Below are 26,684 nucleotides of genomic sequence, written 5' to 3'. Positions count from 1 at the left end.
GTTCAATCCTATTCAGGTCTTATACGAACCTGTCATTGAACCTTTTTATTCCGGGGTCCGGTCATGCTTGAACCTACTCTGAAGATTCTTTGTTCAATCCTATTCAGGTCTTATACGAACCTGTCATTGAACCTTTTTATTCCGGGGTCCGGTCATGCTTGAACCTACTCTGAAGATTCTTTGTTCAATCCTATTCAGGTCTTATACGAACCTGTCATTGAACCTTTTTATTCCGGGGTCCGGTCATGCTTGAACCTACTCTGAAGATTCTTTGTTCAATCCTATTCAGGTCTTATACGAACCTGTCATTGAACCTTTTTATTCCGGGGTCCGGTCATGCTTGAACCTACTCTGAAGATTCTTTGTTCAATCCTATTCAGGTCTTATATGAACCTGTCATTGAACCTTTTTATTCCGGGGTCCGGTCATGCTTGAACCTACTCTGAAGATTCTTTGTTCAATCCTATTCAGGTCTTATATGAACCTGTCATTGAACCTTTTTATTCCGGGGTCCAGTCATGCTTGAACCTACTCTGAAGACTCTTTGTTCAATACCATTCAGGTCATGTATGAACCTGTTGTTGAACCCTTATTCCGGTGTCAGGTCATACATGAACCTGTTCTGAAGAGTTTTCTCCTTGATTATTCCCCAGCGTTGTCAGGTCTTATATGAACCTGTCATAGCATCTTTTTCTTTATTCGGTTGTATTCTAAGTGTCATTCATCAAATCTCACGTTGAATACTCCCCAGTGTGTGTCTGATTCTCCAGCAGGACTGTTTCCCCAACAAGATTGTTTCTTACCATTTGTCTGTCTCCCTGTGGATCATCAGTACTCCCCACAGTTTGGTTTGTCTAGCAGCATCTCCCGCTAAGCGTCCACCATATCCCTAGCAGATAAAAAATCACAAAAAATATAGAGTCCTTCATCCATGCATATCCATGCATATCATTGCATATCATGGCATATCATATCATATCATATCATGTCATATCATATCATATCATGGCATATCATATCATATCATGTCATGGGGATTCAGGATCAAAATCCGGGTTTTCTTAGTATTTAATCATCTCCCACTATGATCATATGAAGAGTGTCCTGCTTCATATTCTCTAGTTGAAGATACTTAAATAGGGGCAACTGTCATACCCTGATTTTGACCCTGAATTTTTTTTATTTTCGTTTGGCACTTGGCCTAAAATTCATTTGCATACATTCATTCCCAAATCCATTTTTTATTTTTTTATTTTTTTGATAGACATGGGTCATTATCTAGCTTCTTGATCATGGTGTTTTTTTATTATAAAATGGATTTTTATTATTTGACTTTTTTTAACTTTCAATTTGATTTTAATTTCAAATTAAGTTTAGATCCAAATTTCAATTTAATCTTAATTATTTATTTTACTAATGAAGTCAAACTCTAATTGATTTTAATTTCCAAATGAATGTTAGAGTTGATATCAAAGTAATTTTAATGAATTATAGATTAATTTGATTTTTTAAATTGGTTTTTGCTGATTTGTTATTATTATTTAAATTGATATTTAGACTAGTCTTGGATTATTCCTAAAAATCCATATCCATTTTATAATCAAATATCCAATAACCCAACTCTATTTTTAGTTCAAAATCCAAAATCCATATCCATTTTCTTTATCCATTTGGAACCAATTCAAACCTTCATTCAATATATGCCAATTCCATTCGATACAATTCGATAAACATTCATTCATAATCCAAAGAAATTCCATACATACTTCTTCATTCATGCGCATATGTTACTATTCCATATTTTTACATTTGTCATATTTTTAAATTTGCATTTCATATTTTCTTCATTTTCACATTAAGGTTCTCCATTCATTCATGCTTAAAGATTCAACCACCTTCCCTCGTTTTCCCTCTCTCTAAATTAAGTATACTCTCAAGCCTATCTGATGGAAATATCAAATGATTCAGGCACTAAGAAACCAAAAAGGTTGACATCTGTTGTCTGGAATCACTTTGAAAGGATTAGAAAGGCTGATATATGCTATGCTGTTTGCCTACATTATAACAAGAGGCTTAGTGGATCAAGCAACAGTGGAACTACTCATTTAAAAAATCACTTGATGCGGTGTCTGAAAAGATCAAACTTTGACGTTTCTCAACTACTTACAGTAAAGAGAAGAAAAAAGATAATACTGTCAGCCTAGCAAACATTAGTTTTGATGAAGGTCAGAGGAAAGAAGAATATATAAAGCCAGCATTTGTCAAGTTTGAACCGGAACATAAGAAAGATGAAATCATTAACTTTGTAAGTAGTAAATTTGACCAGGATAGGAGTCAACATGATCTTGCTCGTATGATCATATTACATGGATACCCATTGACTTTGGTTGAACAAGTAGGGTTCAAAGTCTTTGTGAAGAACCTCCAGCCTCTCTTCGAGTTCTTGCCAAATAGCAACGTAGAGATTTCTTGTATAGAAATCTACAGGAGGGAGAAAGAGAAAGTGAATGAGATGATAAACAAATTATGTGGCAGGATCAATCTCTCCATCGAAATGTGGTCTTCGGCAGAAAATACATCATTTTTGTGTCTATCTGCGCATTATATTGATGAGAAATGGACATTGCAGAAGAAAATTTTGAACTTTCTTACACTTGACTCTTCTTACACTGAAGACTTGCTTCCAGAAGTGATTATCAAATGCCTTGATGAATGGGATATTGACTGCAAGCTATTTGCGTTGACTCTTGATGATTGTTCTGTTGACGATGACATCACTCTCCGAATCAAAGAGCGTGTTTCCGAGAAAAGGCCTTTCTTAAGTACTCGACAAATACTCGATGTGCGCTTTGCAGCACATCTCATAATTTCCATCGTTCAAGATGCCATGGATGCATTGCATGAGTTGATCCATCTGCAGCAGCACCTGCTTAATCACTTGCCATTGGAACTCCTGGAATATCACCCTCTCCTATGGAAAAGCAAGCTGCAAATACCAGAAAGACATTCATCAAATTCCAAGACGAGTTAATAGAGACAACGGCGAATCCTGCTACCAAAATCGATGATGCGGAAACTATCACCACTTACCGGGTTGCCAAATTTGGGGGAAAACCGTGCATCTCAACTGCCTTGTAGTTCTCGTGACTCTACGACAGTACGTTACAACAGCCTGCGCCAAAACAAGCCCACATCAAAACCAGCAGTGCCTTTCATGCCAATCATTTTACATGGCAGTGTAATTTGAACCCTGTCATATCTAAGTGTGGTCCTGCCGCTGTTTGAACCGGCTGTCATCCTGTGGAATTTCCTCGTCCAGTACCTATTGTTGAATCAATCCCTGATATCATTTCCGAGCCACAGGTTTGGAGATGAGTGAAGATGAACTGGTGAGAGTTGGTTCAGAAAGCATAAAAGAAAATGGTAATCCAAATTTTCCTGGAACCGACAGTGCTGGGAACGAGCCAAACCAAAATGTTGGCTCTAACAACGACACTAGCTGCAGTGAAATGAACATGGATGATGAGAAAACATTCAGCATTTTGATTCGGGGAAGAAGAAACCGAAAGCAAACTCTGAGAATGCCAATAAGTTTACTTACTCGACCTCATGGCTCTTAGTCATTTAAGGTTATCTCTAACCGTGTCGCTATTCTTGAAGACGGGGAACAACGGTTGCAATTCGAGCAATTGCACACCACCCTTATGAAAGGACATTCTGATGTTGGCGTTGGTCCTGTTCTTGACGTGTATGTTGGTGCCGTTGCAGTTAATGCTCGACGATATGATGCAATTGTCACTACTTTGCTTCGTAATTCTCCTGCAAGCTTCAACAACACAGTCATGAAATTAATACAATCCCGAATCCTACATCAAACCAATCCACAACCAAGGAAGCATACCTTGTGGCGAGCAAATACGGCCTGGGCGGTCTTCTGCAGATGTTGCTGTTGGCAATAGTTCAAAATGGCTTTGGCGAAGAAGCTCTCGATATTTATAAAAGAATGCAGAATGAAAGCCTTGAACATAACCGTGTTACTTTCCTTGCGGTTCTTTCAGCATGTACTCATGCAGGACTGATTGAAGAAGAGGGATGGAATTTATTTAACACCACAAAATCAAACCAGCGCTCACCAATTACTGCAGTAAACAAAAATAATTACTGGGTCGGTTAAATTCAAAAGGAATTCCCAAATTAGCATCAAGACAAAGTTCAAGAAAAAAGCAAGAGCTCAGATTACATTTCCCAATTCGTAGCATCAAATAGGAAAAGTGATTCTGAGCGAACAAAAAGTGCTTCTGAAAGCTTTCTCCTTTGAACATCAATTGCACCAACCGAAACCCTAAGCTGCATAGATAAAAAGGAGACGAGTTTGTGAGATAGAGGGGACGAAAAAAATTAAGAGAGGGAGGCGGCCAAAAATACCACAAGAACCCTAATCCTAAAGTTAAGGCAGAATCAAAAAGCGAAACCAAATTTTTGGAAGAGGCAAAGGGAGAAGATTCAACCCTTACCCGAGTTGTCGCCACCGCCGAAGGTGAGCCCTTTCCGTTTTAGCCATGGATTTTTGCATCATTTCAGGAGATTGAGTGAGATGTGAGCGATTGGGGATGGATTATTTGCGCTTGAGGTAGAGAGTGGCGCGATTGTGAGTAAGCGAGTTTGAGAGAAGTGGAGAGTGGCGTTAAGGTTGAGAGAGCGAGTGAAAGTGAGTGAGGTCGGAGATGATGAGGGAAACGCGAATGGTTTTCCTTTCTGTCACTGTACATCTCCCATTTTCCTTTTTATTTATTTCATTTCTTTTAAATATAAAAAAAACAATAAACATTAAAGCAGTTAAAACTTAATTTTTTTTAGTTTTCCCAAACCTATTCATTGATAGGGTCTGTTAGTATTATGTGTTGGTTCCCACTCATTAAAGTCCCTTGTTTGAAAACCCAACAGCCAGGCGGCTGGGTTTTGTTTTTTCTTCACCATTTAGTTGGAAGTGTAACAGACTCCTTGCTTTTAGTTTTAATTAGTTTTTTAATTCATACTTCTAATTTACATTAGTTTGTATATTTAAATTAGCAGTAAATTATCAGTTAATTAGTAGGTGGTCTGGTGGAGAGGGGGTAGTTCCATAGTCTTAGGTGGAGTGAGTTCGATACTCATACGTAGCTTTTTTTTCATTTTTTTTAGTATTTCATTTTTCTTTAGTATTTTTAGTATCTCATTTTCTTTTAGCTTTTATCTTTTATTATTTATTGTCTTTTAGTATTTGTTTCTTGTAATATCTTTTTATGTCCATGCTTCTTTATTAATTTCATCATACATTCAAAACCATTTTAAAATTATAAAAATCATATTTTTCTCGATTTAATATCGAGTCCTTTTTCAAACCCTTGTAAGTCGATTGCTTTTTTAAGCATCGCCGCCAACCTCACATAGCTTACTCTTGGGCTTTCTTACAATGAGCCGGTTCTCTTGCACTTACACTCATGCATTATTTATTGGGACCCGATTTTATTTATTTCATGATTTTTTAATCCCCATTTGACAAATGTATCCCACTCCCCCAATGTGTAATATTTTTGTACTTTTTATTTCTTTATTTGTTTGGTTGTTTAATTAGCTACTAACACAAGAATAAAATCAACAAATTTCAAAAATACAAAAATAAAGACTCGATCCAACGTCGAGCATTTTCTCAATAAACAAATCAACTCATTTCTCCATCCCATTCCATCCCATCTTTTTCAAACTTTCATCAAATGCTTGATTCAACGTCAAGCCATTTTCATAATAAAAACCAAAAAATATTAATTCATAAGTCAAGACTTTTTCAATAAAGATGGAAGCGGAACGTGGTGTATACCACGCACTCCTGAGACTAGGATTCGAGATGTATATCTCGCCAATCCTAGCTCTCGCCATCATCCAAATTTATCCACTTTGTTCTCTCGAACACTCAGTCAAATCTTTCTCAAACGCCCAATCAATACTTGATCTAGGTCAAGTCATTTTCACAATAAAAACCAAAATAACTAACTCTTACTTAAACACTTTTTCAAAGGTGGAAATGGAACATGGTGTATACCATGCACTCCTGAGGTTAAGATTCGAGACGTATGCCTCACCAATCTTAACTCTCGCCATCGCCTAAAATTGTCAATGTGGTTTCGTCAAACCTTTTTCTCAATCAAATTTAAGATACTTAAATCTTATTCAAGACTCTTTCAATAAAGGTGGAAATGGAACATGATGTATATCATGCACTCCTGAGGTTAAGATTCGAGACGTATGCCTCGCCAATCTTAACTCTCGCCATCGCCTAAAATTGTCAATGCGGTTTCGTCAAACCCTTTCTCAATCAAATTCTAAAATACCTAATCTTTATTAAACATCTTTGCAAATAAGATGGAAATGGAACATGGTGTATACCATGCACTCCTGAGGCTAGGATTCGAGATGTATATCTCGCTCATCCAAGTTCTCGCCATCACTCAAAATACATTCAACCAATCAAATTCTTTTCTCGCCGCCGTGCGATTAATCAAAAACCTTTTTCATAAATGAAAGATATATTGTCTTAAGTGATACAAAACAATGTTTCGGCCACGATTGTTGAGTAGAGATAAATGACGCTTTTCCGAATGTAGATCTATAAATCCGTTCGATGTGTGGTACGCGTCCACTCCTCATCTGTTTTGGGTAAAACGATGTTTTTGTCGATTAATACAACATAGCTTTCGCTAAAATCGACCAACAAACAAACATTTTTCTACCCAGAACTACGTAAGCCTTGATTTCTCTTTTGAGATACGTAGGAGCAGGATTTGTAAATCTTGTCAGGCCCACTAATAAAAAACTTAGGTTTAGTCCTTCGTCAAAAAATCCAAAAACATTTCTTCCCTCTTATATTCTTTCTTTCCCACCTAATAAATTGAAAAGCCTGACATTTTAACTAACATTAACGCACACAACTGACCTAATGGTTCCCGTTGAGTACAACGGACGTGAGGGGTGCTAATACCTTCCCCTCACGTAATCGACTCCCGAACCCTGATATTGGTTGCGATGACCATATCTTATCCTTTCATTTGTCTTGGGTTTTATCGATATTTCCCCTTTCCTTTTTAGGAATAAATAAAGTTCGGTGGCGACTCTGTTCAGTCCATCATTGCGAGCGTACGATCGCGCTTCGCTTTGAAGTCGTATCCCCATATTTTTTTTTTCGAGGTGCGACAGGATTGTTAGATGATAAACACAATGGGTTAGAGATAATTTTAGCTCTTTTATATTCAAACTCGAATCTTTTAACAATCTTCGATCTTTGACAAGAATGAAGAATTATAACTCAAACCTATCCCAATTGAGTATAGGTTTGGATATTTTCGTCACGCCGAAATCCATGTAATAAAATCAATTGTTTAATAAAAATATTCATATTTTTCAATACCAAGTTACATTACAAATAATAAATAAAACAATTTTAAAATTCAATTCATACATTGAAATTTCAAATATTTTAAATAATAAAGTATAAATTAAAATATCAAAGTATAGATAATATAATTAATATTTTAAATTATCAAAACTAAATAATAAAATACGTAGTGAAATTTACATGATGGATTCGTGGGAAAATTCAGAATAGATATTAGTATCCCTATTATCCTACTTGTCCTCATATTTTGTAATTACGAAAAATTCAAATTCAAACTCAAATCAAATCAAAGTGAACTTTTTTCGTCAAATTTAGGACATATTTCAAATAACTCTCAATGGATTCAGGTTATATTGTCATACCTACTATGTTTTACACGCTAATTTTTTTTTGTCGAGAGACCTATTTCTTTTGCAAACTCTTAAGAGATTTTGAAATTTTGTTTAGGAGTTTAGAATAAAAGAGAAAGGAAGATTTTTTTAAAAGAATGATAAATTGAAAAGAAATGAAAGATTTGAGAGGAAAGTAATTTAGAAGGTTTACTTTTTTTCGTAATATAATTTTTTTCTAGTTTAGAAAACTATAAACTATAAAATTATAATGAGAAGATTTCAAACAGAAGTACGTGCTGCGCGATCGAGGAAGAATTTGAAGCATCTAAAGTCGAATAATTTGAATCCGTTGAATAGCAAGCCTTTGATCCGCTTGCTTTCTGAGAGTGCTGAATCATTCGATTAGAAAAAGATGGAAAAAGGGTCATAGCACCAGCACCTGAACGCTTACTCTTACTGCTTTAGGTTCACCTCTTTTCTTAGGATTGGCTGCCCTGAGGTTCTTGTTTGGTTTGAAGGAGTTAAAATAAACTTTTCAAATTTAATATATGTTGATATAATAATCTCAAGTCATAGTTGAGTTAAATAGATGTAAATTATAAGTCTTTATTCCATTTTTAGCGATATTTATTTAGATTTATATATTAATAATTTTATTGAGTTAAAATATATAAAAAATTAAAAATTAAAAATATAATAATAATAAATATTTATGTACCATTTTACACAAAAACTCTCTTTCAAAAATATTTTAAAATTTATCTATTTCTCTCTCTAATCATCTTCTCATATCTTCTCCTTAAAACTCCCAAACTTTTACTCCCTCCGTCCCACAATGAATGACCTATTTGGAATAAAATAGTGCCCCAAAATGAATGACCAATTTAAATTTTCAATACACTTTTTCCAAATTCTACCCTCTAGTTAATATCATTTTTATCATTCTCAATATTTGATAAGGGCACTTTAGTAAAAATACCATTCTCTCTCTTCCATTTATTCCTTTTTTTGAATCTGTATGAAATGGTTAATTGGGTCACTCATTGTGGGACGAAGGGAGTATATTATATTATTCCCCCTTAGTATTTGTATACATGATCATACTCATGTACCAACTAATCAAAATATAAATCTATCTTATATTATATTTTTTCCCCTTAGTATTTGTATACACAACCATATCCATCTCATCTCTCAAGCAATCAGATGGCTTACTTTATACTTATGGTAATCCAGTCATACTTTATTAAGAGAGTCTTGCTAACGGATATTCTCATAACACTCTTTAAGAATTGGCAAAATATCATTTTTGGTCCCTTAACTATAATCTTAATTTCATATTGGTTTCTTAATTAGACAAAAAAGACCAACATGACATGTTTTAAGAGTTAAATGATCAAATTGACACGAAAAATAATTAAGGGATCAATCTGAACCCAAAGATATGGTTAAGGGACTAAAAAAAGTATTTTGCCTTAAGAATTTCATATTAAAAATTAAAAAAAAAAACTGTTCAATTTCCAATGTATTAATTTCACAAACTTTTATAAAAACTTACTATTTAAGATTTTTAAAGAATGCTCCGGAAGTACTCGTTAGCATTTCACTTATTTTTGTTATTGCTTACTTGCAATTATGGTCCCCCTATTTTATATTTTTTTGGATTTTGATCTCCCCATTTAAAAAATCACTATTTTGATCCTTTTTATACTTTTGAGTTTGAATTTAATCCCCTTTCCAATTTGAGACCTTTTTTTAGTGACGCGACACTATCCAAGATAACGTGGCAATGCCAGGTCATTTTAAAATTAATCATATTGACTAACTATTCTTCCACGTATTTTTTCCCTTTAAAAGTAAATTATTTCTTTAAGTTTAACATTAATTTCAATTATCTTTTAAACTTTAATTTTAATTAAAAATCAGGGTAATCAAAACGTTTCAACCACTTATTTTGTCTCTCATAGATACGAACACATGAACATGAACTCTCTTCCTCTCTCAGTTACAAACATGAACCCTAAGAATAGAATCTGAAATCGCCATTCAAAATCAACTTGTTTTCTGAAGTCTCTGTTCCAAATCAAGGTCGCTTTAGGTTGCTCATCTCTAAAATGGCAAACACAACTTATGTTTCGAGGTATGTATGGTCACTCTTCTCTGAACTGAAAAACCCAACTCATCTTTGAACTGAAAAACCCAACTCATTTTATTATTCGTAAATGTCATTTATGTTCTCATTTCTACTTGAGTTGTTATGAAATTTGATTTTATTTAGGGTTGTTAAATGTGTTAATGGCGTGCCTTGATTTGATCATTTTGAACATGTGTTTGTGTTATGGTCCATGGAATGTTAATGTGTTGTGGTCCCTGAACTATTAACGTCTTGTGGTCCATGTAGTGTTAATCTGTTGTGGTCCCTGTTTTGCCAATGTTGTGATTTGGTTATGTTCTATTGTAGGCCATCTGATACCCAAGTTTTGAGATTTAGAGTACACCATCAGGGACATTTATTACATAATCCAGTAAAGTTATATGTTGATGGGCTTATTTCTGAAATGAATTGAGATTGGGATGTGGACTTAATGTCCTATATGCAAATTGAAGAATTGATCAAATCTGAGGGGTATTGTAATACAAAGTGTTTATGGTATTAGAATCCTAACTTTTCTTTTTCTCGTGGACTTCGGTCTTTAAATAACGACAAGATGTGTTAAGGTTAATGAAAGATGTTAGAGGATTAAAAGTAATTGATATTTATGTTGAACACAAAGTTGAAGAAATTAATATTGAAGATGTTATTTTTTAGGAGGATAATGGTGAAGAGGTTAATGTTGATGGAGTAAATGAAGAAGTTAATGTTGAGGGGGAAGATGAATAAGTTAATGTTTAGGGAGTAGATGAAGAAGTTAATGTTATAGGGAGTAGATGAAGAGAGTGAAACAGATCTAGATTATAACATGAGCAGTGAGGATGACGAGGAAGATGACATTGATGAGTTGAATTTAGGTGTTGATGTTAGTGTTAATTTTATGACCATTCTCCCGAATGCTACAAAATATCAACCTTCAAAGTTGGATGATATTTCTGATAATGATACTTGTGATTCATATGTGCTTCATACACCACCCGATAGTAATGTTGAAGCTAACATGGAAAGTTTATAACTTTTAAGGAAACTACAAAACTTGAAGTAGGGATGATGTTCAAGGATAAATTTCAAATCAAGTGTCATAAAGGAGTATGCAATGGAGAACAAGAAGAATCTTGTCTTCAAGAAAAATAAAAAGAAGAGAATGGTTGTTAAATGTATAGATGGTTGTCCATTTTATATTAGGTTTAGCATGAGGACTACCAACCAATATTGGCAACTCGTTAGCTTATCTAATCGACATAGTTGTCATAGGATAACCAAGAATAGACAAGTGAAAACGGATTGGTTGGCTCGCAAATTTATGTATACTTTATGACACACTCTTGAAATGAAAACCAAAGGGCTGATTGCAAAAGCTATTAAGAAATGGGGGTGAAGTTGTCAAAAGATAAAGCTTATAGAGCTAAGAAAAAAGCAATAGAATTGATTCAAGGTGATGGTCGTGAACAATTTAAACATCTTAGGACTTATGTTGAGGAGTTGTTAAAGTCTAATCCAAACTCTACAGTTAAAATTAAGTTTGATGATTCATATGGTGGTCATGTTTTTGAAAGAATATATGTGTGTTTAGAAGCTTGTAAGACAATGTTTGCAACCACTTGTAGGCCTCTAATTAGATTGGATGCTTGTTTTTTGAAAGGGGACTTTGGAGGTCAGTTAATAGGTGTTGTTGGTAAGGATGGAAATAACAAGATTTATCCAATCACATATGCCGTTGTAGAAGATGAAACAAAATACTCTTGGTAATGATTCCTTAAGTTATTACTCGAAGACTTACAATTCATTCAACATAAGGAATACAGATTTATATTAGATCAACAAAAGGTTAATTTTATCACTATGTTATGTATTTAACCATGTTCTATTAGATACATGCTATGTTAATTATGTTTGGTTAATTTTATCTGTATGTTATGTATTTAACCATGCTCTGTTAGATACCTGCTACGTTAATTATTTTTGGTTAATTTTATCAATATGTTATGTATTTAACCATGTTCTGTTAGATACATGTTATGTTAATTATGTTTGGTTAATTTTATCAGTATGTTATGTATTTAACCATGTTCTGTTAGATATCTGCTATGTTAATTATGTTTGGTTAATTTTAATAGTATGTTATATTTGGTCTTTAACTATGTTATTCCTTTAACTATGTTGTGTGTTCAGGGTTTGGTACCGACTATTCTTGAGACAATCCAATATGTTGAACATAGATTATGTGTTATACACTTTTACGCCAATTGGAGGAAAAAATATTGGGATATTAATGAAGGAAGCTTTATGGAGGGCTGAAGGAGAAGAGCAATCCAAAATGTAACGGAATTAAAAATTTCTCCTTCAGTGATCCTTACGAATGGGCATGATCATTGATATAATCGTTACCTCGTGTGGCGATTGTAACCTTTGATGCAGATCTACAGAGCGATCACGAACGTTGAACGATGACAATGCCTCTACTCAGTCCACACGAACGGATTCCTTCAATCTCAATGCTAGCTGCTACAAATGAAGGCTTTGAGTGTGTGTGTGTGTGTGTGTGTGTGTGTGAGAGAGAGAGAGAGAGAGAGAGAGAGAGAGAGAGAGAGACGAAATTGCAACTGCACAAATGCTTCTACACAAGGGTTCTATTTATAGAACCACTTGTGTGGGCTGCAAGTTAAAAAGCCCACTCAAGTGTATGTGACCCATATCTTATAATATGACAAAATCACTTAAGCGCGTGGTACCTTACCATATTTCGTATTCTACTTAAGTACACCGTACCTTACGATGTTTGTAGCGGGGTTTTCGTTACCTTTAGGTTTATTGACTAAACCAAAAGTAAACATACAATTCGAGTCGCCATCGCACTTTTATTTGTCCAAAGGAAAGACTAAAAAGCGAACAAAAGTCAAGTAAGAAGTTTTATCAAATCAAAAACTAATAAAAATGTCAGAGACTTGGGTAAGGGGGTTGGTTATGAAATGGGAAGGTTTTACGCACCCAAAACATCCTTAGTACTCTAAGGGAACCTTTTTTTTTGCAAATATGTGTTGTAGGTTGGTATTTGTGAAAATATGTGCAAAAGATTGGAGGGATGAGAAGAGAATAAATTATATTTACAAATTTATTGTTTGAATGGATGAACCCATTGCCTACGTACCATCACAAAGGAGGATCAAAACCTCGTAGTTCGGGGTAAAAATCACAAAGATTGGTGAATTGATTTGATCAAAAGCCTTAAGGTCTTTTGTTATGAAAGGGAGAAAACTCAACCTAAACCAACAATCCACCATGTGAGGAAGGCTTCAACATACTAATGAGGGGTTAACCCTATAATAAGCATGGAAGACTTATAAACCAATCACTAAGGATGAGGTGAGATTTACATCAACCACTATGAGAACTCAAACCTATGACTAATGTTTATGAAAAGGTTTTAATAAGGTGGCCATTGGAACCACAAAAACAACTTGAAATGAGTTATATTTACAAATTAGATTTATTTACAAAATGAAGTCAAAGTAGGATTAAAATTTATTCACAATGAGTATTAATAAAAAGAGTTTGAAAAGTCAAAGGCATAAGGCCTAGGTTTCTAGTTTTAAAAAAAGTCAAAGTTTGCAAGAAAAGATTTTAGCTTGGTTAGAGTGAGGAGAAGAAGAGAAGAGCTAGTCCTAAAGCAAGCAAAGATAAGAGGGGAAAGATAAAACCCTTGGAGTTCCTTTTCTTGAAATCATAGAGATGATTCAAGATGCTCATTTCCTTTGGACTTAGCAAACTATCAAGCAATCAAACAATTTAGATTCAAGCTCCTAGGATCTCCATTTGGCTTGTCTCTCTTAACTTGGCTATTCATGACAATGGTCCTCTTTACTATCTCAAGATAGGATCCCTATCACACAAGAGCAAACATCAAAAAGTTCACAACACAATAAGGGAAATGGACAAAGAATACGTTTAGATGAGAAGTCATTTAAAATCAACTTTGGAATTTAGCATTCTAAAGGCATGAGGCCTAGTTGCTCTTCAACAAGTTTAGCATTCTAAAGGCATGGGGCCTAGTTGCTCTTTAACTCCTTTAAGCACATGTAAGTCCTAATTCTAAGTCCTTTCTCCTTTTTGCATTAGGTTCACACAAAACAAAGACAAAACAATCACAAGACAACAATATATTTATATACAATAATGAGCTCAAATGAGCAAAAGAAAAATGACACAAACATAAAGTATGTGCTCAAGTGAGCAAAGGGAAAAGTAATATGAATAAATGAGCAAGAAACAAATTGCATTAAGGTAAATTGCAAGAAATTAAATGCCCAAATTAAAGTTAGTAATTAGTATGGTTGTGTTAGTTTGTCATAAGACAATGTAGCGCTATGTTAAGCAATCATAAGTGGACTAATGTAGTAGTCACACCTATCTGAGGCCGGTCAATAAAACTATAGGCAAATAAACACAAGTTAGAGGTCATGACTAGTAAGCCAAGCTCCACAAACTTGCCATGCCAAAACAAAAGGGGAAGGGCCTTCTATGGACTTTAGGTTTTTTGCTTGACCAAGAAGCAACTTATCTTGGACACAAAACAACTCACTTGATCTTGGATCAATTGAGTTTGGTTTGGATCAAAGAAGGTTAAACCTCTCATTTGTTAAGATCAACCATAAGACATTAACTCATTGGCCAAATGATGAAAAGAATGGGATGAAGATGAAAGGGAGGGAAAGAGAATTCAAGTACCAAACTCAATTGGTCAAATGTGAACTAAATCATCATCAATCAATGCCAAACAGAAAAGAAATGAAGATTACAAGTCAACAAGTCAACTATAATTTTTTTTGTATTTTTGAATTAAAATAAATGCAAAATAAAATAAACAAAGTATGGTCAAACCTCAAATTTAATTCAAATCAACTTCAACAAGTCCAATTAAATTCTCATAGGTCTAACATGGTCAAACAAACTTTGAGAAATTTTCTCAACAATTTTAGAAATCAAAAACTATTTAAAAACAATTAAAAACAATGAAAAATAACACCATATGAATTAAAATCTCAAATAAATCTCAAATCAAATAAGAAATTGATGATACTATTTTTTATTGACTTATCATGATCCATAGGTGTTAGGAAAATGTTTTTGGATTTTTCAAATATCAGAAAGTAATTAAAAATGAATTAAAACTATTAAAAATCAAATAATTCACAAAAAATATTAAATGAAGTCACAAAAATAATTAAAAATCAAAATATGAAATTAGATTTTTCAAGAATTTTTTTGGCATTGGTCTCATATTTTTGTGACTTCAAATAAAATATTTATGAATTTTTGAAAATAAAAGGAATTAACTGAAATTAAAAGAAAATAGGAAAAATAGAAAAAAGCGGATGCAAGGTACACTTGAGTCAAGCACGTGACATGTTGCATTAAAATAAGTAAACATAAGGAATGGATGGGATTAGAACGTGGCCAATCAATCCAAGGGCTGGGAAGGTGCACACGTGGTGATGGTGGTGGAAACCACCATCTTCTCCGGTGAAGTACCAGATTCCGGCCACCACGCGCAGGGAAAAAATTTGTAATGAAAATAAAAAATGAGGACATCAAAATGAAGCTCAGGTGATGTACATCACCACTGTATCCATGGATTATCCTCACTCTTCCTATTTAGAGAGAAATGTGAGATGGAAGATCATGGTATGTCAACTGGAATGGCACGATTTGAACAATTGAGACCACCACTGACCTGTCTCAAGTGTGAGGACTTCAGAAAATCACATAAACCAAAGAAAATCACATTGAATTGCAAGATCTAGATCCAAAAAGTTTGAGGTTCTACCTCTGAAATGAAGCTTCTAATGCCACGAATTCTTCACGATCTTGATTTGCTTTTGCTCTGGAAGTGTGATGGAGATGATAGGTTAAGGAATTGAGCTTTGAAAATTAACTAATGATGTTGAATTTCAAGCTTGAAAAAGAGAAAGAAAACTGAAAATTCCTTTGGTGAGGGTTGGGATTTCAATTCTGCAGCACTTCAGGTCTCCACTTGGTTGTGAAATGAATGAGATTGAGCGCTTATTTATAGCTGAAATGTGGCTGAGATCATGCTTCCCCCGTGTGCATGTGATTTGAATCTTCCTTGCATGGGCCTGTACAGGCGCATATAAGGCCCAATGATAGGTGATAAACCATACTGAGATCAACTGGAATTGAATTGGACGTGTAATTGAAGTGGAACTGGCTTGCACATGAAGTTTCAACATGAAATGCAAAAATGAACATAAATAGAAAGCTCTTCAAAACTCACACATGGAAAGTCCAAAAAAGTAACGCGAGTAATGGTTGGAAAGCCCTTGAAATAAGGAACAAAAGTCATGTTGGGAAAAAATTCATTTGACATTTGGAAATTAGTGAAAACTGGCTGTGAAAGTTTGGGTACAAAACATGTCTAGGTCACCCTTTGAAAATTTTCACCAAAAGTAAGCCTCTTCAAGCCCCTCTGTTTCCATGATGAAAGCTTCAAATGGAAAAGCCTACAACATAAAAGTTGTAGATATTTTCAATATTCTCAATTTAGACTCAAAGTTTACATCATTTGGATTTTTCATGAGAAAGTTATGGGCATTTGAAGTTAGGCACTTTTTCAAATTCAATGACTTAGGTCCAAGGTGACCTATAATTTTTTGTATTATCACATGTATTTCTTTTAGGATTATGAAATTTTGTCCAACATAACATTTGAATTAGACATATTAAGCTTTCTAATTCATTTGGTCTCACCTCAAAATCATAAAATTTAAGGAAGTTAGGTCCTTGGGAAGTTGACCTAAAATTAGGGTTTCAGTCAAAATGACCTATAATGTTTTGAAATGAATGATGACCTTCCAAGTTTCAAATGGATTTTTGATGAACATTAAAGTTGCTCATATGGTTCTTAATAACATTGTTTCTCTTGGGGTCATCTTCATTTGACAAACACATCAAAAGTTATATCTCATTGATTTTCAGTTTAGTCAGATGACTTGACTGGTCAACTTTTCAAGGCCAAACTTCCAATCTTGATGAATGAATGATTGAGGACCCTCAAACAGGCTCACATATGCATAAAATAATGAATTAAATAACTTCCCTTTATTAAATTTGATCATAGGTTGAGGTTGTTTCATGAGCAAGGCACAATCAAGGCACAATTGAATTAGGGTTTCCTTGGGAAACAATACTCAAGTCCTTTGGGTTATCTTGATCAAATTGGAAAATTGAGATACTTGGGAGACATATATGATGATTAGGAACTTTGTGGATCATTGTCATGCTTTTTCTCATCTTCATCTAGCCACTTCATTGGGTTTAAGAGCCTCCTAGGAGCATTGGAGTACATGATCACTTGAGCTTCAAAACAAAAAGAGTTAGTGACATATTTTTGTGCTTTTGGTTAGTAATCAAATAACAAAAGCAAAAATATACAATACAAGCATGTTTGGTGGTCTCAAACCACTCACACAAGTCCCAACCCTAGGGTTAAGGAGCCAAACATGCTATGATCCTTGAGGCAATGCACTGAGCAATGATATGATGCCATGAGGGATCTTAGAGTCAAAATTAGGGTCTTACAATGTTCTACAATTCACTTAAGGGCACCGTACATTACGGTATTCCTTAGTTACTCTATCTCTCATCAATCCGTCCTTTTGTGTGTGACCCTGTAGGTTTTCGCGGCATTGGCAATTATATTAAATCACGTATTTAACATAATAAATAGTGAGCAGTATCTAGCAACACATCACTGCTACCCAAGACACGAAAATGTCATGTGATCTGACAAATCCTTTTGTGATAATACTTATGCATACAATTACCCTTTTGCCCTTATGTTTATATTGAACACAAGGCATATGTCGTGTCATCCTTGTCCAGTTCAATATTGGGCCCATAGACATTTATCCTGTTACGCAGGATGGGCAAATTCCATCTAGGTCACTCATGTACCTTAGCATGCTTCGTGGAGTACCCATCAACTGTCTTTATGGTCATCCAGTTATGGACAATGTTTGGTCAGCAATAAGGCACTCGACTCTACATCTAGGGTCCATAGTGGTTTCAGGTCGAAGGGTGGTATACACCATTATCACCATGAGAATAACTTATAACACTTTGCATAACATTCTATATAGTATTCTCATAGTGGGTCAATCCAGTATAAATATTACTCTTAATATTCATACCTATGTTTAAGACTTGATAACTCCTTATCCATGATCCATGAGATGTGATCATCAGTCTATATACATAATAATTTTAATGCTTTAATGTTATCCTACTTCACAATAAAGCTCGACTACAGATACTTTAAGAATAGTGTCCTTATGTTTCATGTGATCTCATGATTAAGTCACACTTGATACATTAAACGAACTATCTATTCTAGGGACTTTATTAGACAAACATAATAAAGAAAAAGCCTTTTATTATTAAATTTTTTTTTGATACAAGTACCAAAAGTATTGGCCTCTAGGGCTTACACCCAAAATCTCCCATTAGCACTAGAGCCAATCAGGCATACCCTTAATGCCCATAGATCTAGTATGGCCATCATGCTTCTGCTGCGCAAGAGGCTTTGTCAGTGGGTCAGTAATATTGTCAAGTGTAGGTACTCTGCATATTTTCACATCTCCTCTATCTATTATCTCTCGAATGAGGTGATAATGCCTAAATATGTGTTTGGATTGTTGGTGAGATCTAGGTTGCTTAGCTTGTGCGATAGCACCATTGTTATCACAATAGAGACCAATGGGATCCACAATGCTAGGAACTATGCCAAGTTCACTAATGAACTTTTTGAACCAAACAACTTCCTTTGTTGCACTTGAGGTAGCAATATACTCAGCCTCGGTTGTAGAATCAGCAACTGTATCTTGCTTTGAACTTTTCCAACTCACAACGCCGCCGTTTAAGAAAAACACATAACCAGATTGTGACCTAAAGTCATCCTTATCTGTCTGGAAGCTAGCATCGGTGTATCCAATTACAATAACTCTTCCTGACCTCCATATATCAAGAATGAGTCCTTAGTCCTTCTCAAATACTTAAGGATATTCTTGACAGCTACCCAATGAGCATCACCGGGATCAGATTGGTACCTACTCGTTACACTTAAAGCATACGAGACATCTGGTCGAGTACATAACATGGCATACATGATAGGTCATATTGCAGATGCATATGGAATCTTATTCATGTAGCCCCTTTCTTCCTTAGTTGAAGGGGATTGTGTTTTTGATAGACATAAGCCATGTTGCATAGGTATGAATCCTTTCTTAGAATCATGCATATTAAAGCGTCTCAGCACTTTGTCTATGTGCGTACTCTGACTTAGGCCAAGCAGTTTTTATGATCTATCTCTATAGATTCTGATTCCTAATATATAGGCTGCTTCACCTAGGTCCTTCATAGAAAGTCATCTACATATAATACCAGGAAAATGATCATGCTCCCACTAACCTTCTTGTAGACACAAGGCTCATCTTCGTTCTTGATGAATCCATATTGTTTTACTGTTTCATCAAAACGAAGATTCCAGCTTCTGGAAGCTTGCTTCAATCCGTAGATTGATCTTTGTAACTTACATATCTTTTGGGCTTCTTCTGGTATGTCAAATCCTTCAGGCTGTGTCATGTACACATCCTCAAGAAGATTCCCATTAAGGAAAGCAATTTTGACATCCATCTTCCATATTTCATAATCATGATATGCAGCGATAGCAAGTAAAATTCGAACAAATTTAAGCATTGCAACTGGTGAAAAGGTTTCATCATAGTCAACCCCATGAATTTGTTTATATCCTTTTGCAACTAGTCTTGCCTTATAGGTATGTACCTTACCATCCATGTCAGTCTTCTTTTTGAAGACCCACTTGCATACTATAGGGTTAACTCCTACATGAGGCTCTACCAAGGTCCAAACTTGGTTTGTGTACATGGAATCCATTTCCGATTTCATGGCTTCTAGCCACTTCTCAGACTCAGGACCAGTTATGGACTCTTGGTAGGTCACAAACTCATCTTGATCCATGAGTAGTACATTACCTTGATCAGTTATGAGATATCCATATCTCTTAGGTAGGTGACGTATCCTGCTTGACCTATGCTGGTCTTGTTCTACTTGAGCAGGTTGCTCTTCCACAACTACTTGTGTTTCCTGCTCTAATTCCTCCATAGGTGTATCAATGCTTTGTGATTCTTGAGTTTTTTCAAACTCTACTTTCCTCCCACTGATTCCTTTGGAAATAAAATCCTTTTCTAGGAAAACTCCAATTTGAGCGACAAACACTTTGCCCTCAGAAGGATTGTAGAAGTAATACCCTCTTATTTCTTTATGATACCCCACAAATAAGCATTTGTCAGATTTGGGTTCAAGCTTAGTTGAAATTTGTCGTTTCACATAAACTTCGCAACCCCAAATCTTCATGTAAGACATATGTGGTTTCTTACCACTCCATATCTCATATGGTGTCTTCTCAACCTTTTTGGATGGAACACGGTTAAGTGTGTAAGCTACTGTCAATAGTGCATGTCCCTAAAAGGAGTTTGGAAGATCGGCGTGACTCATCATGGATCGGACCATGTCTAACAGGGTTCGATTTCTTCTCTCAGATACACCATTCCATTGGGGTGTTCCAGGAGGAGTAAGTTGGGATAGGATCCCACACTCTTTCAGATGGTCATCAAACTATGGGCTTAAATACTCACCATCTCGATCTGATCGAAGAGTTTTAATATTCTTACCTAGTTGGTTTTGTACTTCATTCTTGAATTCCTTGAACTTTTCAAAGGACTCTGATTTGTGTTTCATTAAATACACATAACCATATCTACTGAAATCATCAGTAAATGTGATGAAGTACTGAAAACCTCCTCTGGCTGGTATGTTCAGTGGTCCACATACATCAGTATGTATGAGGGCCAAAAGATCATTAGCTCTTTCACCTTTTCCTGTGAATGGAGACTTTGTCATCTTTCCAATTAAACAAGATTTGCGTGTCTCATATGATTCATAATCAAAAGAGTCCAAGAGTCCATCTTTATGGAGTTTGGAAATGTGTTTCTCATTTATGTGGCCTAATCGACAATGTCAAAGGTAAGTTGGATTTAACTCATTAGGTTTCATCCTTTTAGTATTAATGTTATAAATAGGCATTTCAAGATCAAGGACATATCGTCCATTGTTCATTTGTGCTGTAGCATAGAATATATCATTCAAATAAATTGAGCAACAATTGTTCTTTATTATAAATGAAAAACCAAACTTGTCCAAACAAGAAACGGAAATAATATTCCTGCTAATTGAACCACTAGGTAAATTCAATACATAAGTTCCTACGGCTAAAACAGCAACCTTTGCTCCATTGCCAACTCGTAGGTCAACTTCATCTTTTCCCAAATCTCTACTCCTTTTTAGCCCATGCACATTGGTACAAATGTGAGAACCGCATCCAGTGTCTAATACCCATGATGCAGAAGTAGATAAATTAATTTCAATAACAAAAATACCTGAAGTTGAAGTCTCTACTCCATTCTTCTTATCTTCCAGGTACTTTGGGCAGTTTCTCTTCTAGTGTCCGGTCTTACCGCAATGGAAGTAGATGCCTTCCTTTGCTATGCCTCCACTAGGCTTCAAAGCAGCAACAGTGGGTTTGGGTTTGGCAACTTCCTTGCCTTTCCCTTTATCACCTTGCTTGGTGGGTCTTTTGTTATGTCTCTTTCCATTTCCGATCATCAGAATGGACTTCCCTTTTGACTTCAGATTCTGCTCAGCAGTTCTTAACATGGCTAGCAGTTCAGGAAGAGATTTTTCCATATCATTCATATTGAAATTTAGGACAAATTGACTGAATCTATCTGGCAACGATTGCAATATCAAATCAACCGCAAGTTCCTTTCCGAGGGGAAAACCCAACCTCTCAAGGTTTTCCATATACCCAATCATCTTGAGCACATGGGGACCTACAGGGACTCCCTCAGCTAACTTGCCTTGAAAAAGGGCATTTGAAACTTCAAACCTTTCATGCCTTGCTTGCTCTTGATAGAGCATCTTTAGGTGTTCGATCATATCGAACGCTGCCATGTTCTCATGTTGCTTTTGCAACTCTGAGTTCATGGTAGCTAGCATGAGACAAGCAGTTTCATTGGCATCATCGACATGCTTCTTATAAGCATCTCTTTCTGCCTTAGGTACAGAACTAGGAGGTTCCTCTTTAGGAACAGGTTTCTCCAAGACATACAGCTTTCTATCATGTTTGAGGATAATCCTCGGATTTCGGTGCCAATCCAGAAAGTTTGTCCCAGGCAATTTTTCCTTGTCAAGGATTGATCGCAAAATATTATTAAAGGTGTTTGTTGTCATGGCAATCTACATGAAAATAATGAAAATATAAGTATCAATAACATATTTAATTAGTCCTTTAATTAAATATGCTCCCACTATTTTACTCAAAACAAATGACCCTCACCATTTGATTCGGAAAATCCCGTTGGAAGATTTTCTAGTGGGTCGAGATCCACATTTCACTTTGTTTTAAGTCCACGTAGGCGGATTACACAAAACTAGGTTATTTAGGTAGGAACTCCTTCCAATTGTATCTAATACAACTCTCGAATATTTTAGTTGGGTGAGTAACTCCTTATTCCAATCCATCACATGGATCATTTCCAACTCTTGCTTCTAAACATATATAATCTTATTATAATTTGTTTAGTTAAGTTTGACCCATTATTTTAGCAATTGGATATTACAATTATCCCATCACACCTTACTAATATAGAACATGCACCTCGCGTAGGCGAAACCTACATTATCCGATACTAATCTTGATGAGTGCTAAAACTTGGAAAGCATAAACTTAATATTTAATTTGAGGGAATTTGCAATTATTCTGATCTCACCGGCTTATTTATCATATAAATCGTCTCTCACATGCATCAACATACATTCACATGCATCAACATACATAATGAAACAGTTATGGCCCCTAGCGCAATTGTTCTCCCAAGCCAATGAGAGAACCTAAGCTAACCTAATAACGATCTAAGTTTCTCCAAGCAAGATCTTCAAGGTTGTCCTCCTTTGATATTGAATTCTTCTCTTTCTTCATAACATTACATTACATAAAAGAAACTCGTTTTACATACGAGGGAGTGAGATGAGAAAAGAAGTTACATTAAGAGATTAAAAGAGAGGCACGACACACATGTCGTATTTTAAAAACCCAAAACAAAATAAAGGAAAACTAAGGTCATAATTGATCACCACAAGACAATAATAATAAACACATTATTATTATTAATTTTAATTCTTTTAATTAATTAAAACCAAATTAAATTTCGGCGACTGATCACACTACGCAGAGTTAGCGGGGGGTTCGCTTCCCGATCAGCGGGACGGGGGGTTCCGCTGCCCGGTCAGCGAATGGTGGTTCCGCTGACCGGTCAGCGAATGGTGGTTCCGCTGACCGTTCAGCAGACGGGGGTCAAGGGGGCAGCGCCCCTAGCCGAAATTTTTAATGAATAATTCATTTGAAATCGACGTCGTTTTTCACACCAGCACTTGATACTTTAAAGCACAACTCTTGCGCAGTCACAACCCTAATCGCATAACTCTTTGACAACTCAACCCTTGTGCCGTCATTAACCCTAATGCACCAATTTCAGACCTTCAAACACATCTCGATTGTTGATTCAGTATGATTGATCAACACGTCATTGCTTCACCATACTAATGTCGGATCAAGAAGCAAACGACCATTGATCACTCAAAGGAAAACAATCATTAAGTGTTTGAATGAACGAAACAGAAACAGTATATAATATATACCGTATTTTGCATCAGGATTACTTATATCATATATATAACTTGATCGATCTCAATTGCATAACCTATCGACGGTCGATGTATCACTGCTTCACCATACTAATGTCGGATTCCGAAGCATAGTCAACATCAATCATCCAAATCGTACACATATGATGCCAAATTTAATTACTCGTTTGTTCTTTGATTCATTCTATCTTTTAATCGTATTAATACAGAAAATACAGAAAATAAACAGCTATCAGATGCATGGTTTCGTAAGTGGCTCTGATACCACTGAAGGACAAGAGCGATCCAAAACGCAACGGAATTTAAAATTTCTCCTTTAGTGATCCTTACGAATGGGCATGATCAGTGATATACTCGTTACCTCTTGTGGCGATTGTAACCTTTGATGTAGATCTACGGAGTGATCACGAACGTTGAACGATGACAACGCCTCTACTCGGTCCATACGAACGGATTCCTTCAATCTCAGTGCTAACTGCTACGAATGAAGGCTTTGAGTGAGTGAGAGAGAGAGAGAGAGAGAGGAGAGAGAGGAGAGAGAGAGAGAGACGAAATTGCAACTGCACAAATGCTTCTACACAAGGGTTATATTTATAGAACCACTTGTGTGGGCTGCAAGCTAAAAAGCCCACTCAAGTGTATGTGGCACATATCTTATAATATGACAAAATCACTTAAGCGCGTAGTACCTTACCATATTTTGTATTCTACTTAAGTACATCGTACCTTACGATGTTCTACAATTCACTTAAGGGCACCGTACATTACGGTATTCCTTAGTTACTCTATCTCTCATCAATCCGTCCTTTTGTGTGTGACCCTGTAGGTTTTCGCGGCATTGGCAATTATATTAAATCACGTATTTAACATAATAAACAGTAAGCGGTATCTAGCAACACATCACTGCTACCCAAAACACGAAAATGTCATGTGATATGACAAATCCTTTTGTGATAATACTTATGCGTACAATTACCCTTTTGCCCTTATGTCTATATTAAACACAAGGCATAAACCGTGTCATCCTTGTCCAGTTTAATATTGGGCCCATAGACATATATCCCTTTACGCAGGATGGGCAAATTCCATCTAGGTCACTCATGTCCCTTAGCATGCTTCGTGGAGTACCCATCAACTGTCTTTATGGTCATCCAGTTACGGATAATGTTTAATCAGCAATAAGGCACTCGACTCTACATCTAGGGTCTATAGTGGTTTCAGGTCGAAGGGTGGTATACACCATTATCACCATGAGAATAACTTATGACACTTTGCATAACATTCTATATAGTATTCTCATAGCGGGTCAATCCAGTATAAATATTACTCTTAATATTCATACCTATGTTTAAGACTTGATAACTCCTTATCCATGATCCATGAGATGTGATCATCAGTCTATATACATAATAGTCTTAATGCTTTAATGTTATCCCACTTCACAATAAAGCTCGACTACGGATACTTTAAGAATAGTGTCCTTATGTTTAATGTGATCTCATGATTAAGTCACACTTGATACATTTAACAGACTATCTATTCTAGGGACTTTATTAGACAAATATAATAAAGAAAAAGCCTTTTATTATTAATAAATAATTCGATACAAGTACCAAAAGTATTGGCCTCTAGGGCTTACACCAACTAGGGCACCTTAGGCCACAACATTACCTAGACGGGAAAGAGCAGTGAATCATATGAAAGAGCTCAATGTCAACGCTTGGAAAGACATGATGGATGTACCTGCTGCATGTTGAAGTTGATCTCACTTCAAGACAGACACACAGTGCGATTTGCAAGTCAACAATATATGTGAAGCTTTTAATTGCGCAATCTTGGAGTATAGATACTATTCAATCATTTCACTGCTTGAAGGAATAAAAAATTACATAATAGTGATAATTTTTGCTTAAAAGGAGAAATTAAGTAGGTACAAAGGTGTTATAAGTCCTAACATCTAATAAGTCTTGGAAAAACAAAGAGGGCAACAGAAGGATTGATTGGAACATAGAATTCCGTGATAACTTTACTATATTTGGGGTTTCAAACGGTGTTAAAACATATGTTGTTAACTTGCTACAAAAGAAATGTGGTTGTAGGAGGTGGAATTTAAGTGGAATACCATGTTTCCATGCTATTACATGCATATGGTTTAATAAGAAGGAGCCCGAAGATCACGTTTCATTGTACTATAGGTATTGCCTTCTCATAATATGTTAATTTACTATCACGTTAAGTTACTAATGCATCGTGTTTTTATGTATATGAAGTTTACTGTGTTGGCTACTTATAGTCATATCATTATGCCAACCAATGGGCCACAACTATGGCCTACTAATGTTACTCATCCAATCAACCCTCCAGTCATTCGCAGATATATCGGTCATCCAAAGAAGAATCGTAACAAGGTAAATGATGAACCGAGAATAAGAAATACACCGTCTAGAACTCTTCAAATTGTCAAGTGCAAGAAATGCGGGAGGTTTGGTCATAACAAGCGAACGTGTAAAGGGAAGCGAGCTGCAGAGAGAGCAATTCCTAAAGGTGGCAATAAAAAGGCGGGAAAAAAGGGTGACAAGTCGGACAAAGGGGAGGGACAAACAGTTATAGAAAGAGGGTCACAAGCATCGCCACCAACTCAATAATAGTTACTTGTTTAAGTTTATGTTTTATTATGAGGTCATCTTTTTTGTTATGCTTCTGAAGTTTATGTAATGATCAAACACTCAAAGTCTTTTTTTTTATGTTGCTGCAGCTTGTGAAAAACAAGGTTATGTTAAGATGAATTATACTTATGTTGAATTGTAAGATGGATTACAAGTATGATAATATGGTTGAATTGTAGTTATGTTGAATTATAAGTTACAGTAAGCAGGTTATGTGCAATTATAAGTTGTTAACTATAGTTGAATTA

General features: G+C 35.5%; 1 protein-coding gene across 1 annotated transcript; it reads left to right on the top strand.

Moving 5' to 3' along the window:
• The first annotated feature begins 11,281 nt into the window (after positions 1 to 11,281).
• Positions 11,282 to 26,415, top strand: LOC127095397 (uncharacterized). Its single transcript, XM_051034094.1, has 4 exons — positions 11,282 to 11,658; positions 12,086 to 12,232; positions 25,870 to 25,948; positions 26,041 to 26,415. The coding sequence occupies exons 1-4, from the start codon at positions 11,282 to 11,284 to the stop codon at positions 26,413 to 26,415; spliced, it is 978 nt and encodes a 325-aa protein (XP_050890051.1).
• The last annotated feature ends 269 nt before the right edge of the window (positions 26,416 to 26,684 follow it).

Source organism: Lathyrus oleraceus, chromosome 6 (assembly GCF_024323335.1).
Source record: "Lathyrus oleraceus cultivar Zhongwan6 chromosome 6, CAAS_Psat_ZW6_1.0, whole genome shotgun sequence".
Classification (NCBI taxonomy): Eukaryota; Viridiplantae; Streptophyta; class Magnoliopsida; order Fabales; family Fabaceae; genus Lathyrus; species Lathyrus oleraceus.
Note: the sequence above shows the minus strand (reverse complement) of the source record. Positions and strands in the feature narration are given on the sequence as shown.